At 32.9% G+C, this 1,282-nt stretch overlaps 1 protein-coding gene across 1 annotated transcript; it reads right to left on the reverse strand.

Moving 5' to 3' along the window:
- Positions 727-882, reverse strand: LOC109224207 (mitochondrial import receptor subunit TOM6 homolog). Its single transcript, XM_019388793.1, has one exon. It carries the CDS (start codon positions 880-882, stop codon positions 727-729), a length of 156 nt encoding a protein of 51 aa, XP_019244338.1.

Raw genomic sequence — 1,282 nt, forward strand, 5'->3', positions numbered from 1 at the left:
TTCACTGGTTCGAGTACTAGTTCAACATTATAGCTTAAACATATCTTGTATCTGATACAAATTTGTACGGTACAAGTTTTTCCTAAGGAAAAAATATTTCCGTGCAAGTCTTTAAAGATATCCAGTTAAATACAACTACAATAACATACAACTTAAATGCAAATTTTATATAAAATTTAGACAATATGTCTTTTGTATATTTTGTATCTGATTTATACATAGTAAAAATAAATTTCATACAACTAATTATATATTATACAATTTATCTACACCTTATCTACAACACTCACACATTATTTCTACCCAGTTAAATACAACTACAATAACATACAAATTAAATACAAATTTTATATAAATTTTATACAATATGTCTTTTGTATATTTTGTATCTGATTTAGAGCCCGTTTGGATTGGCTTAAAAAAAGTGGCTTTAAGCACAAGTGCTTAAAAGCAGCTTTTAAGTGCTGGAGCTTATTTTATAAATAAGCAGTTACATGTTTGGATAAAAGTGCTGAAGCTTAAAAAAAGTTGTTGAAGTGTTTGGCAAACAAGTGGTGGTAAGCACTTTTTCTTATTAAAAAGACAAAAATATCCTTAAAGCTGTTAGAGACAGCAATGGCTGAGAATGGGTCAACAGATGCGTAGAGAACACTGGCGCCTTTTCTTCCAAACATTCCTTCCTCTTGAGGAACTGAGTAGAAAAGAAGTGCAAAAAAGAATAGGGATTTAGAGCTCGAGGAGGAGTTCTTCTTTCTGACCCGAAAAATATTGAGAGATGTATGGGGTGACCCGAATTACGCCGACCCAAGCTCCGAAAAGGGCGACGTAAGTCTTCAGAGCAGCTGCTTTGTCAGGTTTACGCATGAACAATCCTGGAAACATGGTTTGGTCGTTTGCATGATTTCTCCTTTGAGAGGAGAATGGAGATGAAACTGGGCATGGTTTTACTGATTTCTACTGAATTGCTTGAAGAAAAGTACAGAAAAATGAAGATGAAGAGGAAAGAAGAGGGTAATTTTGGTATTATAAAAACTTATAAGGGTAAGAGAGTAATTTTATTGGTCAAACTCAAATGGCTTTTAAGCCAAAATCAAAAAAGTAGGGGTCAGCCAACTTGTTGCTTTTGGCTTTTTTAAGCACTTTTTAGCTTTTTTTAAGCAGCTTTTTTTGTTGCCAAACACTCCAAAAAATAAAAAAGTGCTTAAAAGCTGGTTTGACCAGCTTTTAAGCCCATCCAAACACAACCTTATACATAGTAAAAACAAATTTCATACAACTAATT

This window comes from Nicotiana attenuata, chromosome 3, assembly GCF_001879085.1.
Source record: "Nicotiana attenuata strain UT chromosome 3, NIATTr2, whole genome shotgun sequence".
Classification (NCBI taxonomy): domain Eukaryota; kingdom Viridiplantae; phylum Streptophyta; class Magnoliopsida; order Solanales; family Solanaceae; genus Nicotiana; species Nicotiana attenuata.